Source organism: Microchirus variegatus (genome assembly GCF_963457635.1).
Source record: "Microchirus variegatus genome assembly, chromosome: 9".
Taxonomy (NCBI): Eukaryota; Metazoa; Chordata; class Actinopteri; order Pleuronectiformes; family Soleidae; genus Microchirus; species Microchirus variegatus.
Window position 1 is genome coordinate 16,622,235 of NC_139810.1, and position 17,168 is coordinate 16,639,402.

Here is a 17,168-nt window from a genome sequence, read left to right on the forward strand (position 1 = left end):
TATTTGATTTGTATTAAAAAACTGGGAGATTAATACAAACTGCCTTGCCTGTATCTTATGAAATGCTACGTTTTTGGACGGAGAGATTTTGGCTTCAGCCAATATTAAAATGAGGGGGGCGGGACGACCGGATGTGACGTATGCGTCAGTAACGCCGCGGTCCGACGGGAATAGCGCACGTGTGCGGCCAGATGAGAGAAGCTACAGAAAAGGGGGACACGCTTTTCGACCTGGTGCTTCTAGACTTTCAGTAAGGCACCGACTCGCTTGTGCCCAGTTCGTGGCGGTAACTCGGTCACTCTGCGGGCGTCTGCATTTTCTTCGCAGCTCGCGGAGCAGGAGGACGGACGGACAGACGGTGAAGTAAAGGGAAGAAAGTTCTCGGTGTCTGTTCCCGGGCCTCTGTGTGTTTGAGTTCACTCGTTGCTACCGCAGCGTGTGTGGAGTTGGTGTATTATTGACAGACTGAACAGTCGGTGCACATTTGAAAGCCATGGCGGACTATCTGATCAGCGGGCAGACCAGCTACGTCCCCGACGACGGTTTATCAGGACAACAGCTCTTCACCGGAGGAGACGGGCTCACCTACAAGTAATGTCTACCGAGAACCGAGCTAACCTGTTTAGGCGCACCCCAATGACATGGTATAACGTGCTAACTAATTGGGCAACACCACCAAACTAAATAGAGCTGACCCAGAAGCCGAAGAACACATTAGCCATGATCAGACTGAAGCGTGTCCGGCTTCAAACGTGTGCTACCGGGGATATGCTGTATTTCTGCAACAGCCCTAAATGATAAACCAGAGAAGTAAACATGATTTTTATTTTATGTCAAGGTCAACGTTGTTCCCTGACCTAGCAGTTACAATCCGCAGTATCACCACCAGATATCTCCATTTTAAATAAACGTTTATTGAACAACTTTTATGATCTGCTTTTCACTTATTCCAGTCCCGCGTTTTAATTGTGAGCACATGGTCAGTGTACGTTAGTTCACAAGATGGTTATGGTTGTAGCAGTAGTGAAGTTATGACTGCTCTGAACTTAACCTACAGATAGTATATCTTTTTTTTGTCTTGTTCATGCCTGGTCTAGAAAGGGAAAAAAATGTCATTTGGATCACAGTCTCTTGGAATTGGGGCAGTGACATTCCTTCTGCACACACACTGGTCCCAAATATAGGCCCTGGCTCACACACACAAGCCTGTTCCTCTTGTCTCTCTCTCTCTGGTCTTGCTGTCACATGACCCTCACTGTGATTCCGGCACCAGCACTGATCATACCTTGTATGTAGCAGTAACATGTTACACAGGTCCTCAAACTGTAATGTGATAAGTTCTAAGGATTCTCAAAAAAGAAATCCATGTTGGTAGTGTGCTGAGTCACTTGCGTCATTTTCGTCCTTGAATGCCCCTTTTGGTTTTAGATTTCTGATCTGGAAAATATTTACTAAAACATAATTGCTGTGTCCTGATACATGATCCACATCATTTGTTTTCTGAGGACCTTGATGTGTTTATGTTGGGCAAACCTTATTATTTTCTCTTGTTTCTCCCTCAGTGACTTCCTCATTCTTCCAGGTTATATCGACTTCACAGCGGATCAAGTGGTGAGTTGTAATAGATTTACTAAGACCCTAACATTCCCAGAATTCAATGGATTAAGGCTTGCCATACTTTGTTTTTGTTCCTGGTACTTTCACTTGTACGTTTCACTAACCCTGAACTAACATGAATGTGATTCTTAAAATATAATTCTATTGTTTAGAAGCACAATAATAGTTTTAGACGGATGTCTGTCTTTATTATGATATCTAATTGGTGTCATTAACCAAGATGCTTTTAATAAATTGAGCTGCTTGTTGTTACACATATTAATTGTGATCTATGAGAGTATATGAAGATGTTTGTTTGTAAACACTGCATTTTCAATCACAAATAAGAACTTGTCTGCTTTAAATATACTATAACCACATAATGGCTGTACCTATGGGCACTCGGTGCTTCTCTTCACTGTTGTGCTCTTTTCTGATCATGAATTAAATAAAGCAAAGTATGTGGACACACACAAGTTTGTTTGTGACTCATTTTGTACTTGTTGCCATTGACATAAACATGATTAAAATATGGTCAAAGCAGCATATATAATGTATTTACAAGGGAACATTTTGAGGTGTCCCAATGAAGTTTGGCAGTGTTATTCTGAAGTCAAGCCTGTGCCTGTGCATGTCGTGTCCAATTGACTGTTGGTATCAAATCATGAAAGTACAGAATGTTTATCTTGCATTCATCGTCTACTGCTTATCCTCCACATGAGGGTCGCGGGGCAATCCCAGCTGACATAGGGCGAGAGGTGGTGTACACCCTGGACAAGTTGCCAGTCCATCACAGTCCACTCTCACATTCACACCAATGGTCAATTTAGAGTGTCCAATTTGCCTAATCCCCATATCTGGATGTTTTTGGACTAATAAACACTGGATACAATCGTTTTGTCACATGGAGTTGGAACATAACTTCTCATACGTACAATCACAGATGTCACATTGACCCTGTAAAGTAAACTATGACACAAATCAGGACCCTGAGGCAATCAAATATTTACTTTACTTGACATGAAGTGTTGGTATCACTGAAAGATGAAGTGCATGGTTGAAGATTAAAATGTTGAATTTGTGTATGTTTTTTAATACAGGACCTGACATCAGCTCTCACTAAAACAATCACCATGAAGACTCCATTCGTCTCCTCTCCCATGGACACGGTGTCAGAAGCCAACATGGCCATTGCAATGGCAGTAAGTGTGACACACACAACACGTTGTTGAGACCCAGTTCTGCTCCCTTATTCTCCATTTCCAATTATGTAAATCACGGACCACATTCTCTCATGCATTGGATGTTAAGCAATGAATTAATTGAATGACATGAATGAACCTTAGTTTGTCTGCGTGTCACCACACAGACACTGAATCATTGTCTCCCCAGCTGACAGGTGGCATTGGCTTCATCCATCACAATTGCACTCCAGAATTCCAGGCCAATGAAGTTCGCAAAGTCAAGGTAATATAGATGAATGTCAATGTTTTTCCCCCTTATTTTATTTTGAAAATATAATCCATCCATCCATCTTCTACCACTTTATCCTCCACATGAGGGTCGTGGGGGCGTGCTGTGCCAATCACAGCTGACATAGGGATAAAGGCAGGGTACACCCTGGACAGGTCGCGGGTCCATAAATTTCACGGTATAAAGCTTAAGTGACTTTTTTTTAATATGATTTTGTGATTCCGTTTGTTGTGTATTCAATAAAATACATACGAGTATATCTTTTTAAACCAGGAAAAGTCATCATCACAGTTGATAATGATTCGATGACATCTTAGATATGTGTTGTCCAGCCCTGCATCAATCTTTTTCATTGTTGAGGTTTTTTTTGTTATTTTCTTCACCTGTGCCTTCTCTCTCAGCCTCACATCTTTCTCAGTGTCGTGACTTCCCTCAACACTCTTGTCATGGAGGGCTCTCGCTGAACACAAATCAAGTTCAATCAAATTTATGACCCATAACTTGTTGAAATAAATTGAACTCACCCACATGCAACTGATGCTGCTCCCCTAACACACTGGAAAACAGCAGAGTTTTAATGACTTTATGACTTATATTATTTGTTTCTCCATTAATAGTGCTGTCAGTGTATTTTTTTCAAGTATTTATACTTTCAAAAAGGATGGAATTAACACTTCTGGAGTGGGAAATGACAACTGCAGAAAGTTCCAACAACTGTTAACTAAAATGGAATCATTTGACAGAATTACCTACCCATTTTATTTACAATCCTTGGTAAACCTTATGTGCAACCTCTGCTGGATTCTACGGTCTATTAGCCTGCGTTTTGAGCACGTAATTTCAGCTCCACTTCACTTTCGAAATATGTCAAATTTTGAGCAAACGGTGATAGCCCCAATGTCATATATGTGTATCTTTATCTCGCTTACTCTTTTCTCTTGTGCTTGTTTTGTCCTTTTAGTCACTTTGGCTGTAGATTTAACCAGTTGAACTATATTTTACCCAGCACCCTTTGCTCCTCTGCTGTAGGCAGTGATGTTTTCCTACAACAGCTCTCTTATTTACCCCCCATTTTTTTAAAACTCCTTTTCATCCCAACCCTCCTTTTCCTCACCTCCTCCCTCCCTCTCTCTTTCCCTCCTGTAGCGATATGAGCAGGGCTTCATCACAGACCCTGTGGTGATGAGTCCCAACGAGCGTGTACGAGACGTCTTCCAGGCCAAGGCTCGTCATGGCTTCTGTGGCATCCCCATCACAGACAATGGCAAAATGGGTGGCAAGCTGGTGGGCATCATTTCCTCTAGAGACATAGATTTCCTGAAGGATGAGGACCACAACCTGCCACTTAGTGAGGTAGATGGAGTTTAAACGTATACATTCTGTCTCTTGGGTTAAATATTGCACCTTATCTTTCCAGAGGTGACTACAGAAACCATGGCATTAAAGGGTGAACACAAAAGTACAATCAAGGAACTTAACTTTAAGGTTTAAAATTACGGGGGAACGAAAGGGAGATCGGCTCCTCTGAATAGGACACAACCTTCACTGAAAGTCTACTTTGAGACATTGAGGGGGAGCTCTGAAACATTGTCCATTTTTGTGTCACAGCTAACAGACTTTCTGCTCAATGAGGTTCCTGAAAGAATGGGCTAATAATAGTCAAATTTATCTATATGTGTTTATTCGCTCGTTTATTTTACGGTTGTGTTCCCTCTTGAACTTCTCTTCACTGAGTTTGTTCAGCCACTTGATTTGACTGGAAAGTTGTTATGGTTCCTACTGTTGTTGTAAGACGGTAGGGAAATTACAGTCAGTTTTCATAGTACTCAAAATTACTGTGCTGCCTCTCACTTCCACACACGTGTGTGCATTTGACATGTTTAGAAGTTGTGCCACCTGAAAATAGGGCTCCCCCAAATGTCACGGGTTAATTCGAACACTGCTTTGTCAAACTGAAGATGCATTCATCAGCTAAGAATTTATATAACCAGTAAACTTGATAATAAACTTGATAGTGCTCAAAGTGCCCAAAAACCTTAGGAATACACGTTTACAAGTCACCATCTTCACAGGTCATGACAGGGCGAGAGGACCTAGTGGTTGCTCATGCTGGAGTGACGTTGACAGAAGCCAATGAAATCCTCCAGAGGAGTAAGAAAGGTGAGTGAAATAACACTGAGCCAATCACATCAGTGATTTGGGTCCACAATGGATGCGTGTGAGATATTTCTCATTTATGTCTGAATCGAGTGAACTGCACTGCTCTTCTTTCCTTGAGAACAAAGCTCTTGGTCTATTTTTTAGATTTCATGGCAAGTACAGACAATGGATAATTATCTTTTATATTCATAGTTTCAACATCTGTATCTGTCACATATGCCACACACGCAACACATTCTGTTCTTGTTTCACAGTAAAAGCTTTCTGTCATATCAGTTCCCTGAATCCATTCTCTTTTCAGCAAGGCTTTTATTGTGAAATATTTGCAGCAGCAGATGTGCAGGTGATTACAGAGCAGTAGTTAAAACTACATTTTGGCATGATTAAAGGTAAACAGACGCGCACTCCTTGTTTGTACACAGTGAGTGAGACAGTACCGAGAAAGATGATGAGCGAGGAGGGAAAAATGGTGTGATGTGAAAAGAGAAATGTCGGCAGCAGTTTTAATCAGAGTAAAGAGTTTTCAGTAAAGAAGGAAAAAAAGATGAACACACTTCAATATAATTTACACTTGTAAGACTTAAGTTATAAAATGTATGTGCAACTATAGTGCTTTTATCTTTTTGTTTTAGGGGTGCCTTTTATTTTTCACCTGATATGCTAAAAGACAAGTAATAATGTTAAAATAGTATTTAATTATACTTTGATTTGAAAGTCACTAATGCTGCATTGGATTTGACCACTGAACCATCTGCACTTGTACAAGCTAGAACTGTAGATTGACTTGACTGTGCATTGAAACACTCCCAGTCTGAGCCTGTTTGAATCTCCCTGCAGGAAAACTTCCCATAGTAAATGAAGAAGGCTCGCTGGTATCCATCATCGCTCGCACAGACCTGAAAAAGAACAGAGACTTTCCTCTGGCCTCCAAAGATCCACGTAAACAACTGCTTTGTGGCGCAGCCATCGGCACCCACAACGATGACAAGTACAGATTGGATTTGCTGGTGCAAAGCGGGGTGGATGTGGTAGTATTGGTAAGGACAATTTATTATTTATTTATGGCAGGTTATAAAAACAGATTTACAATGATGATGAAATTTATCGGATTATGCTCAGATTTTTTCCATGCATGTATATTGCACACAGACGGACTGTTGTCAGGCTCGGCTCACTGGGAGGACCCTGGGCGATTTTGAATAAATATCTAATTATAAATTATCTAATTATTTTGACAGGAATTGTGATTGCGATATGATTTGCGATATCCGAGGAAATTGTGATTTTTTTCTTTTTTTGTATTTATTTAATATTTTTCTCATTCATTCGAAAAACATATTTAAAAGGATCATTGGCTTATATTTGTGCAGATCTGTAAGAAACAAACATGTTCAGTCTGTAGAATAACATGTATATCAAGACAATAATGAATCTAAAATTATATTTTGACATATTTTGGCTTTAATAAATATCGGGCCTCCTGCGATTTGAAAATTACTGTATGCTGTATTGTGATTTTGATATAATTTTGATTAATTGTTCAGCTCTAGTCCATGGCAAATGCATATATATTCCCCTCCTTGTGTATACTCGGACTATGCAAGTTTTTCCCGTTGTCTGTCTTAGTTGGACTACAGCCTAGTTGGACTAAACTGTGCATGTAAATGTGGCGACTGAAATGTGCTCCTTCTCTACCTTCAGGACTCATCTCAGGGCAACTCGATCTTCCAGATTAACATGATAAAATATATCAAAGAAAAGTTCCCCCATCTACAGGTCATTGGAGGAAATGGTAACTACACTACACTACACTCGCCAATATACATTACACAACATGGATTTAAGCAGTATTACATAGTCAAAATAAGAATTCTACAGTATGATAGAATAGTGCGCACTTTTTATGAGATTTATTAAAACCATGAGTGTTTATCAGCCGGCAAGGTTTCTGGGTTTCCTTGATCCCTTCTTAGAGTCTCCCTCTGTCTGTTGCAGTGGTTACTGCAGCTCAAGCTAAGAATCTCATCGACGCAGGAGCAGACGCACTGAGGGTGGGGATGGGCAGCGGCTCCATCTGCATCACACAGGAGGGTTAGTGACTGACGAGCTTACTCAACAAACACCACCAGCCCTCACTAACTGCTTCACCAGCCTCAAAGCAGCCAGTGTGGCTCCTCTAATGTGGTTACTTGATGTGGCGAAGGGCAAAAGCATTATACTCACTTCACACGCCTGTGCTCCTGCGCGTGCATTTACCCTGGCCGAGTGTCTGCTGTGTTTCCCTCGCTCATCTTCTCACACCACAAATGTGATTATGGCGTCACTTTCTGAATGGGTAGAAAATGTTATATGATTTTTGTTTACTCAGACGGGGAGAGAGAGGAAGAGAGTTTTTCATGTATTTAGGCCCACTTTACATTACGCTTTTGGCGACAGCGGGAACCCTGTGTAAAGAGAATTCCTGCTGTCGTAGTCCCACTGTCTGTACAATTTACTGAATGTTTTTACAGGGTATATAACATTTTGGCTAGATTTCTACTCTACTAGTGGAACATGCGAAGTTAGAAGGAGCTTCTTGTGGAATGTGGATATCCGGGATGGGCTTTTCCTTTTTTTTCTCTCAATTCTTCAGGTGTCTTTTGATTAACTTTTCTGCCAAAGTTCCAGTTTCAATTCAGAAATAAAATAAAAATATTTGTATTCGTAAAAAAATGGAGAGACATCTGAAGGGAGGAAATCAACGCAAAAGAAACTTTCAGAGGCAAAGTCACAAATGCAGCCACAGCTCACTTGCAGGAAGCGCCGCGGGTGTCCTGCCAGATTTCCGGGCGGTGTGTCTAAAGATGTCGCGACATCGGTAAATTTCGCCGCTGTCGCAAAAAGCGTAATGTAAAGTGGGCCTTAGATTCAGCCGAGACGCTAAAACTACAGTGAGAGGTGTGGTAGAAGGTCATTATCACTATCAACAGATCTTCTCGCTGTCTGTTTTGCTCAAAACCACGCACGCCAGGCGTGTGGAAACTAAAAGTAGAAGTGCCTGAGCTGCACGGCTCGCTCGTGTGAGATGTGTGCAGTGTGAACATTCTAATCTCTGAACATGGGTGCAGAAATGAAAAACACTAGTGCAGTGCTTGTGCAAAATCTGTTTTTGTGTATTTTTTGTAATTGTTGGTTTGGTGTGTTTGAGTGCTCATTGTTACTGTTACACCGCAAAAGTTCAGTGACATTTTTATTTCTTTATGGTAGAAGGAAAATACTGATACTAGCATAATGGCATGCAATAAATATGGAAAATTTAACTACATGGTTGGTTGTCACCGGGACTAGAGCTCGAGAGCCAGAGTTCAGTAGGGTGACAACTGCAGGAAAGAAGCTTCCTCTGAACCTGCTGGGTCGGGTGCCTTGTCCTGTCAGTGCTGTGTGAGTGAAAGGGGGAGTGACTGAAGTAGAGCGGCGAAAGCCAATGTGTGCTACTTTTACTGATATATTTAACGATATCTTTTGCATTACTTATTCAAACAAGTGGCACTTACTCATAACTGTAGCAAGACACCTGTCAAATTTGAAATCAATCGGACAATCGGGAGATATGCGAATAACAGACACACGGACGTTCCTGGAATTTATAGATAGATGACGGAACTGAAAAGCAAAGCACACATGACATGTTTGGTGTGAACCAGGCCTTAGGAGTGAGGGTGGGAAGCTTCGAGTTTGCTTTCTGATCTAAACCCTGGATATGACATTTGCGTCAGCTTGACGGAAAGGTTTATGGGCACAGTGTGTTTTATCTTTGTATTGTGTTTATAAAGCAAGACGGTGCAAGTTGCAGGATGCTTCAGGAAGCTAAGATTGGAGCACTGAGCCCTCTGTGATGGTTGATTGACATTCTGTCTGTGATACGTTGGATGGTGTGGCTGCTGTCATTACAGAAATCTATTAACTGATTACCTTTGTTAGTCATGCAGTTTGCTTAAGAGCACAAGTGTCATCTGCCTGGGGTTCAGCTGTGATCACCTCATGGTTTTTTATGACAATCCACAAACTTAAATTGTGCAGTTTGTGTTGTCTGCAGAAAATTACGTTTTGAATGTTAAAATCATGTTCTCCCAGTGGGTGCGTGGGTTTTCTCCGGTTTCCTCCCACAGTCCAAAAACATGAAATATGGGGATTTGGTAATTGGACACACTAAATTGAACGTAAGTGTGATAGTGAATGGTTGTTTGTCTCTGTGTGTCTCTGTGATGGACTGGCTTAACTGTCCATGTGTACCCTGCCTATCGCTTTATGTCAGCTGAGATTGGCACAGTGCCTCCCGCCACCTTCTTGTGCAGGATAAAGCAGTAGAAAATGGATGGTTATGATTTAAAAGGCGTAGTGGAAGATCTGGCTCTTCTTCTTTAGGTCAGTTGATCTTTTATAGATTCATTTCAGATCATCAGTTCTTGTTCTTAATTTTCTTGTGCTTACTTTTCTTCATTCTTGTCATCTTCGTCTTGTTGTCCTTCCTACCTCATTCCCTTCTTCTTCCATACTTTCTGTTGTCCCTTAAATCCTCTCTCCTACCCTCCAACCTTCATGTTTTTTGTTTGTCCATGTCCAGCTCCCCTCAGTGTACCACCAGCATTAGAGCTCCACAGCCCCAAAACCCCAACTTCTGTTACTGGATACAGCAGTAAGTCTGCCCTCTGGCCTGTGCTGGGCTCTTATTGGCTCCAAATATCACAGTGTGAAACACCCAACTCCCTCTCACTCCACAGCCTGCTGCACTGAATGGTTAACAGCTTTGCTTTATTAGAAGTAGTGGAAGATGGATTGTTTGGTTTTGAGAGCTGGCATTAGGTGTTCTGGGTTTTGGAGTTTGCCAGTTCCCATGTCCACATTAATGTCAATCATCCTGAGTGGATCCTCCATCTGTTGTACCTATCGTATCATTCGATTTGCTTATGAATACTATTGGTCATGCGTCAATCATTTACATGTGCAAAATGTCTTAATTCAGAAAAAATTTGTTACAATTGGAATTTACAATTCCTTTGTTTACATGGATGCACAATTACCTGATTGTGGTGTGCATACACACAGTTCAAGCATTAAGTCGGAATGGACTATTTTGACATGCGCAGTGTTAACTCCAGAAGAAGAAGCTTAACTTCTGCTTCTCTAGTTAACAAAGACTGCATGAATCTGCTCGTCCCCTCACTGTCCGCGATCCGTCTCATTTTCCTTCTCTTTCGCGTCTGTTCATTATTCAGATTTTGGAATGAAAATACAGCAGTAACGAAACTAAAATACGTCACAATTACGTGGCTGGATCAGACGTGTGATGGCACCAAACCAGGAAGTCATGATCAAATCGAATCCATTCCTAACGTGACAGTGGAATGAGCAAAGGTAGAGAGTGGCTTAAAGGTGAAGCCTGCAGCCAGAGACTCTGTAGAGCTGAGGTATTAATGCTCATGGGCTGGCTGGAACAGACAGCTATGTTTTTTTTTTTGTTTTTTTTGGTGGCAGCTTAATTGAAGCTTCAACATTTGTACATTTCTTTATTCATCTTATTCATGTCTTCAGACAACTTTGTAATAGGCAGTTTAGACCTCGTACTGTGGCCCACCTGCATACACCTGTGTGGGGCTGCAGTGTTTCATTAATCAATTAGTAAATCACCAACTGTTTTCACAATCGAGTAATCATTTTGAGCCTATTATAATTTTATAATTAAAACAACTCATTGAAGAACTGGGAAACACCAAATTAACATTTTTCACATTTCAATCAATAAACTGAGAAATTATTTATTTATTTGTTTATTTCAGGCATGACAGTTAAATCAACATCAGCACACATCATCAGTTTAATTCATACACATGACCAAAAGGGAAAGTGGGAGAAGCAAAGGCTTATCTAGTCCCGCCCCCATTACCTAGAATACATTTTTCTTTTTTTTAATTTTTGACAATTTGATGAAACATGTTTCAGCAGCGGTAGCAATTATGGCTGCAGTCCAGCTCAGGACAGTTGAGTGTGTGTGCGTGCACGCGCGCTCAGTCTGAACAGAATCACAGCATCACAGCTGAGACACTGTAATAAGATGAGGTGATTTTTGTATCTCTACAGCTTTTTTCTCTTTTTGTTAGATGCCTTTATTTCTCAACTAATATTTCTGGACACGAGACTTGAACATAGAGCTATTGCCGTCTATTAACGCTTCAACATATTTAACTCCACCATGATCTCAAAATGGCAGGGTTTTCCGTGTACCATCTATGATGATAATGCAACATCATACATGACATAACTATTTTGGAGATGATGCAGCCCTGAGTTGCCAGGAAGAAAAAACACTCCCGAGCATAAAATAGGAAGAGGGCAGTATCTGCTTGTTGGCTCTTTGTGAATGAACATCACTGTCCTTTGCTTGATGGGTTGAAAACTTAAAAGAACAAGGTGGAATCAGTTGAATGGCAGTGTTTGTTGTACATTTTGAGATCTAGCTTTGGATCTTCAGGGTTTCCACAGGTCCTTGAAAGTGATGAAAATGAGTGCAGCACCCAGTTCTCTTGCATTATTTACTCAAACAACGCCAAAGTCAGCGTTGCACACACTGCCCTTTGTAGGTCACTTGCCATTTATCTGATGAACATTCAGATGGACAGGCATTCCTGGAATTAATCGAGATTTCTACATTTGAGAGCTGATCAAAGCTTTGAAGGTTTTTGATCTTAGACCTGGATATACATAGGTTGTTTACAGTCAGTTAGACTGATATTAGACTGATGCATTTTTTTTAAGTAATAGTAGTCAATCTACTGGCTATGTCTGCATGTGCGTGTCTCCCTCAGATGCATTTTTTAAAATTAATAAATAAAAATCTCTATCACTCACCTAATACAGAGTTAATTTACTGTGAGAAGGCAAAAAAAAAACACCAACACCACAGCTGTTTTCTTTGTTTATACATTATGCAAACTTCTGTTTGACTTCTTTCAGATCTGGTATTAACGTTCATCCTGAGTGATCCTATCACAAATGCATATCTACAGCTCTAACTTAATGTGTAAATGGACCCCAATGCATCCAATCATTTGAACCACATCCCAAAGTGGTCTGCAACGCATGCAACCACATAGTTTTACATGTGCTGATGCCAATGTCTCACCAAGACACATTTAAGCCCATCCTCCCCTCCCTGGGTGATTTGCCATAGCCATTTGTTACTACAAAGTCTGAGTGGAGCCTTTAGTTTATATGTTTTTGTATTTGTTTTCAAAGGTTTTTAGTACTGTAACCAAACTACTGCATTTCTGAATTTGAGGGAACTTGGCCTGAAAAAGTCTCAAACCCTTGAAAGTGGTTCTTGAGGAGAAACCTGCTCTTCACTCGAGGATAATTGACTAGATTTTAGTCCTGATCTGGCCCTTTGGCCGATTTTAGGCTGATTTGAACAGATTATCTGGCCAAATGATACTGTAGTGTGAGGGGTTAGGGTTAACAGAAGCTTATCGCTCTTCCCAATTTAAAACTGTAAAGGTATTAAACATGCTTGATATTTCTGACTGAACAGTCATTGGAGGTATGAGCAGAACCCCACAATAACCAATCAGAGCGAGTTGACCAGGAATGGATGTTGCGTACTTTGGTTTAGAACTGTAACTTGTAGAAGCCAAGTTGTTTTCTCAGCCATGACTTCATTCATCCACTGTTTTTTTGCGTTCCTAAGCACAAAACATCACACATAAACCAGCTATTAACTGATGATGCCAACAGTCCGGCTCCATGTCTGTTTATATTCTGAACCTGCATTATATCACGCAGGTTTCTGTGAGATCCCAAATCCCTGAAATCTCCTCCCTGAAATTGTTTGATTAAATGCTTAGTGTTATGTCCTTGTTAGGTGTCTTAACTGGATCGTCTGGTCTGTGTCGTCTCAGGTTGAAACATTAATAATCAGTTACAAAGTACGTTGTGGCTGTGGTCTCCCACTTGAAAAAAATAAAATAAATCAAGTCGAATTTGAAAATCCTCTAATGTGGGGCAGGATTTATCTGCTGATGTGACATGTTTCACTTCCTCAGTCTTTCTTAAATAAATGTCACGACAAAATTCACATAGTGCTTGGATACCAAGATTGTGATGCAAGTTGCTCACAGTTTAATTTAAAATATCTGTGATTTCATGTTTCAGAGTTCATCTGTGTTCATGTTACAAGTTACTATTTCTCATGTGGCTAAAATGACAAACCGTCAGAGTCGAGTTTTATCAATAATAATGGAATGAAACGGCTTGCGAGTTCTGTTTTCTGTAGACGGAGATTTCTAATACAAAAGTGCAAGACTATGGTTAATGTAAAGGCAGTAGTTATTTAATCCTTCTCTCTCTCTCTCTCTCTCTCTCTCTCTCTCTCTCTCTCTCTCTCTCTCTCTCTCTCTCTCTCTCTCTCTCTCTCTCTCTCTCTCCATCAGTGTTGGCATGTGGCAGACCCCAGGCCACAGCTGTCTATAAAGTATCAGAGTACGCTCGGCGCTTCGGCGTGCCGGTCATCGCTGACGGCGGCATCCAGAATGTCGGGCACATCGCTAAAGCTCTGGCATTGGGAGCATCCACAGGTATGGAAGGAAATGTGAGCGTTTCAGGTTTGGCAGGAAGTTTGTGATTTAGATATTTGAGCATGATGTTAAATAAGTATTTGTTTTAGCATATAGATTTCCCTTATGTCTTCACCTGCTGTGTTTTTTAATCAATATTCAAGAGGATTTTTGGATAAAAGTTGTGATAACACAATTACCTCATTTAAGCCTTTCACTCATTATTATGAGTGTAACTTTCAAACCTGAATCTCTGTCTCTGTCATCAGTGATGATGGGTTCTCTGCTTGCTGCCACCAGTGAAGCTCCAGGTGAATATTTCTTCTCTGACGGCATTAGGCTGAAGAAATACCGTGGCATGGGTTCGTTGGATGCAATGGACAAAAACTTGGGCTCCCAAACCAGATACTTCAGGTACAGATAAGAAAAATCATCTGAATTTGCAAATGACCCTGACTATGTGTAGTGTTTAAAAGTGTTTGTCTCTTAAAAAAGGTTTATTACACCAGGTTTATTCAAGCCATGCTTAAGCATAACATACACACGTTGTGTCAGTTAAACTCTGTGTAATACATTTTAAATGTAAAAGAGCATTACCACGTCATTAACAAATTGTTTTCTACTCTCCATTGTGTTTCAAGGATGATAATTTAAAGATATTTGAGTTGCATTTGTTTTATTTGCGTAGAACAGTAAAACATGACAGAATTACATGGCATCTTTTCTGATAATAAATCAGACTCACAAGTGTTGGTCCAGTCTGGTCTCACGACATGTTAATAGGCAAGTCTAGTTTTTCTCAGATGACAACACTTCCTCATTTCAGTTATTTTCAGAGTTTCTGAGGCTGCTGAGGAGAGGAACAGTGAGTCCAATGATAAAAGACAGAGGGGCTGACATCGTCAAGTTGTTCTTGTAAATAAGTGTTTATCACAACAGTATCAAATGGCTTTGTTTATTTCCAACCTCTAGATGGCAGTACACCATTTGCGGATATATCGGTGACAGACAGATGATCTGTAAGTGTTTTTTGTGGCATCAGATTCATCACCATTTTCACCTCTTTTTCCCCGCCCCCTTGCTCCCCCTCCTCACAGTGAGAGCGATAAGATTAAAGTTGCTCAGGGTGTTTCTGGAGCCGTGCAAGACAAAGGCTCCATCCACAAGTTTGTTCCCTACCTGCTGGCTGGTATTCAGCACTCCTGTCAGGACATTGGTGCCAAGAGCCTCACACAGCTCAGGTAAGGACACACACGCACAATCAATCAATCAGTGTCTCATTGCATTTTAATGAACTTGTCAATTATTTCTGAGGTGGATGTGAATGAGGACAGACTGGTGACGGTACCGCATTATTTCTATGCTGCATTCTTCACATGAAAATGGGTTCAGTCAGACCTGACTGAGGGAGTGTTTGTGTAAATGCAGCGCTGGGGCGGTGGGCACCAGAAGTGTCAATCCTATCAAACTGCCGTATTTGTGGAGCAGTAGATAACTTTCGGAAACTTTTTGCGTGCACTTCTTGTTTTTTCAGTCATACTCCAAGCTTTTATTACAGGGTGTCTGCAGGGTCTTAAAAAGTATTAAAAAGTCTTAATTGCGATTTCATGAGTTATTACATTTTGTCCATAGAGTTTGACTGCAAAAAGTATGCATGAATGTATTAATTTTCCTCCCCGCGTTTGTTAAAAACAACTACGCGCAGCCATGCTCGTCCTGCAAGATCGTCTCAGGGCCACAAGTACACATGAGGTTATGCATCTTTCGACAGCAAACACGCTCCTCTTGGTGCTAAATAATATCCAAAATCGCCTGGAAATAAACTCCCAAATTATGAATACTTGAGTCAAAGTGTTACTTGTTGTTTATTTTAATAAACCTTGCCTTTGGTTTAATTTATTATTTCGAGCTTCAGAATTCAAATTAAAAATACCAAGGTCTTTTAGGTTTCGTTTTTTGACGTAACTGGCAACTCGTGGTTGACGAGACTCTGACTGCACTGATTGGTAGACGGCGGTAGGTGGCGCCACATGATTTGCAGTCTGCAAGATATTGTATTTTTAATATTATATATATATATTATATTTTGGCTGTACTGTTGCTGTTGTTGGTGAGTTCAGAATGTTATATGATCATTACTCCTGAGTCTCTGTGACATTTGCAGGATTTCATGGCCATTTGCTTTAGATTTATTACATAATTCACCTTTAAGGCCAACATTTGTGGATATTTATAACAGCATGCACTACAGTTTTAAGTAAAACAAACTAATATCTCGTATCTGTGAATAATGGTCAGAGTGTTGTGGTGTCATCATGTTTGGTTCCTCCCCCTCGCAGAGCCATGATGTACTCAGGAGATCTGAAATTTGAAAAGAGAACGGCGTCAGCTCAGATGGAGGGTGGAGTCCACGGCCTGCACAGGTACATGCACCTTTCCTTCAAAACTATTCACTTTAATTCTTCTGTTCTGTGATTATATCACTTCATCTTCTCTCTCTCTCTCTCTCTCCCACAGTTACGAGAAACGTCTGTTTTGAAGCTGCTCAACCTGAAGATGAGGAAATCTTGCACATTTCCAACACATTATTATGCAAACAAACGCCACAACTACAACAGACTTTATCTTATTCACACTCCACACACGGGCCTGAAAAAAAGTCTCCAATCCTTGAGGATGACGCCTCAAGAGATTGATCGAGCGATTAGAGCAGGATTTATCTGTTGAAACAACACGTTTAACGTCCTCATTCTTTTGCTAACAAATGGTAAAACAAAAATGCATGTGTCTCCAGTCTGTCTGCTCATTTGTTGTTGTTTTTTTTTAAAGTGCTCTGAAAAACCCTGATTAAATTGAGTCAAATGCGTCATGTTTCAGTGTTCGTCTGTATTCATGTTTAATTCGTACTGAGCAAAAAAAAAGTGAGTGTGTGTCAGAGCCACGTAGAATAATTAAAGATGGAATAGCTCCGTAGCTTTGGTTATGTGTTGTGTTGTAAGGGAGGGATTTGCATTATCCTACAGAAGTACACAACAGAGCGATTGTCATTTGTAAACCCTCCACACAGTTTGGTCAGTCTGTTGTCAGGCATGTTAATGGATCTATGCCATAGTTGCAGCACATCACCTTGATGCCTCACACCACATGGTTCTTTTAGGGGAAGATTTATTCACACCCAGAAAATGGTGCTTCCCTTAATTTTGAACGTTTAACTATTTTGGTTTGCTTGCAGTATCTGCAGACACCTTCTCCTCTAAAACAGGACGAATACAAGATTTATATACTGTATGTTTTATATCCAAGATCAAGGATCAGACCTAAAGCTCTGCCAGCAGCGTCTAAACAAACCTGTGT

The 17,168-nt window shown here is 40.6% G+C and overlaps 1 protein-coding gene across 2 annotated transcripts; it reads left to right on the forward strand.

Moving 5' to 3' along the window:
• Window positions 1–170: 170 nt before the first annotated feature.
• impdh2 (IMP (inosine 5'-monophosphate) dehydrogenase 2) lies at window positions 171–16,683 on the forward strand. 2 transcript variants are annotated; one of them, XM_083895182.1, is made up of 15 exons: window positions 171–591; window positions 1,563–1,611; window positions 2,697–2,798; window positions 2,989–3,063; window positions 4,216–4,422; window positions 5,142–5,229; window positions 6,067–6,266; window positions 6,931–7,021; window positions 7,225–7,320; window positions 9,833–9,904; window positions 13,692–13,835; window positions 14,084–14,228; window positions 14,912–15,055; window positions 16,154–16,237; window positions 16,332–16,683. In XM_083895182.1, exons 1-15 carry the CDS (start codon window positions 494–496, stop codon window positions 16,351–16,353), a joined length of 1,617 nt encoding a protein of 538 aa, XP_083751308.1. In that variant the 5' UTR covers window positions 171–493; the 3' UTR covers window positions 16,354–16,683. The 2 variants fall into 2 exon arrangements, with proteins under 2 accessions (XP_083751308.1, XP_083751309.1); XM_083895183.1 differs by lacking the exon at window positions 9,833–9,904.
• Window positions 16,684–17,168: the final 485 nt, after the last annotated feature.